Genomic DNA, 1,823 nt, shown 5'->3' with positions numbered 1-1,823 from the left:
ATAATAAAGGGCTGACTCTTTTGGGCATATGGGTCTTTGCCCTCCACATAACATTGCGGCCCATTATTTTGGGCTTGCCGTTTTTTTTTCTTTATTTTTTTTTATTACTCTCTGATGGGGTTTATACAGATGTCTCCGAAAAATAAGAAAAATAAATCACATCATTCAAAACAAAGGTTTCGACCCTCTGCTCAATGGGTCATGCCCACAATTCCTTTTTTTGCATGTCATCACCACCGCAATTATGTCTGCTTCTTTTTATTTTATTTTGCTTTCTGCTTTTGCTTTCTGCTTTACTTTCTGCTTTTCTCCACTTGCATATATGAAAACGTGGGTGGCTGCCTTATGCTAGAAATTTCATCGTGTGTGACCAGACATAAAGTGACCATGGTACCTGTAAATGTCCATTTCAAGAATAATGGGTCCATTTTTCAGAGCATGCTCCTTTGCAGATTTGTATGCCAACTTTACAGCAAACACACCCATACCGTCCACCATTAAGATTCAGCTCAGCTAACTAAAAAGTTACCCTTCTCTCATGGCTTTCCTGGCCAGCGGTGTGCCATGTCTGGGCCTTCTCCACGGCGACTTGATCCGCCTCCGCCGCTGCTGATTCTAATTAGGGATCATCTTGCTTTTGATGGGCTTCAGAACCGTTATAGCCTGTATCAAAATAAAGATCATCGAACAGAGACTAAGAACAATCATTTTCAGAAGAAACCCACCTCCTGATTTGCGTTAATTTGGCTTGAAAGCTTCACGTTTATGTTGGTTTTCTACAAACTTCATTAAACACTCTTCGCAATGAGATCCTCAGTCAGATCAGCTGCATCTTGAACAGTGGCGATGGTCTGGGCATTTTCTTCCTTCATGGTGATGCCAAATGCCTCCTCAAGCCCCATCACAATCTCAACTGTGTCAAGAGAATCGGCACCAAGTTCTGAAAACTTTGAGCCAGCAGACACATCCATGTCTTCAGCTAAAGCCAGCTGCTTCTTCACTAGGCTACACACCTTGGTGATAATCTACGGTTTGGCCGCACAAGAAATTTGGAGGCGCCTAGGTTGGGAACTCAGAGATGGAAAACGCTTTCCAGTGACGGAAAAGGAAACTGATTTCAAACCAGAGCTCATGCTGCCAGGTGCCAAAGTGGGCTTGAATGAGATGGAAATGGTAGCAGAAGCTTGGGCGAGGAAAGTCATTGACGTCGACAGAGGAGAAATCACTATTTGAAACCCTGCCGCATGCCAAATCTGACAGAAGAAGGCACCGCCCTTAGTGTGAACAACGTCAACAACAGGTTTCCATGCTTCGACTTGCTCCCTTGTCCAAATATCAGGCATATCCGCGTACCCTCGAGCAGTATTCGAAACTTCGACAGCTTCAGCTATAAGAAGACCCCCTTTTGATGTTCTCTGCGAGTAATATAAGACGGCATGTGGCTGAGGAACATTGTTGTACGATCTTTGTCTAGTCAGCAGTGCTAAAACAATCATATGAGAAAGATCGAAGTTTCCCAGTTTGTAGGGAGTAAGAAGAGGAATTGTGGGAGGTGCTGGTTGAGCAGACATATCTGTTGTCTGACCTAATCTTGATCTTGCATTTGGTTTTTGCTTTTGCTTTTGGTTGTCGATTCAGTAACGGGTTCCGGTCCGGAATTTCTTCACGAACGAAACGCCGTCGTCTTGCTGCTACTGTTTTGAGAGGAGTAGAGCGGGACATAGAGTCTCGTTGATTCTAGATCTTTACTGCTTGGAAATCGCCTTCACTAACTCAGCGAGTTGACTCACTACTGACCTGCTCGTATCTTCTCTCGTTGGACC

At 44.2% G+C, this 1,823-nt stretch overlaps 1 protein-coding gene across 1 annotated transcript; it reads right to left on the bottom strand.

Annotated features, from left to right (window-relative positions):
• Positions 1–1,025: 1,025 nt before the first annotated feature.
• LOC114825461 (putative 12-oxophytodienoate reductase 11) lies at positions 1,026–1,571 on the bottom strand. Its single transcript, XM_029104187.1, has one exon. The coding sequence runs from the start codon at positions 1,569–1,571 to the stop codon at positions 1,026–1,028; it is 546 nt and encodes a 181-aa protein (XP_028960020.1).
• Positions 1,572–1,823: the final 252 nt, after the last annotated feature.

Source organism: Malus domestica, chromosome 06 (assembly GCF_042453785.1).
Source record: "Malus domestica chromosome 06, GDT2T_hap1".
NCBI lineage: Eukaryota > Viridiplantae > Streptophyta > Magnoliopsida > Rosales > Rosaceae > Malus > Malus domestica.
The sequence above is the reverse complement of the archived record's forward strand: the minus strand, read 5'-3'. Positions and strand labels throughout refer to the sequence as shown.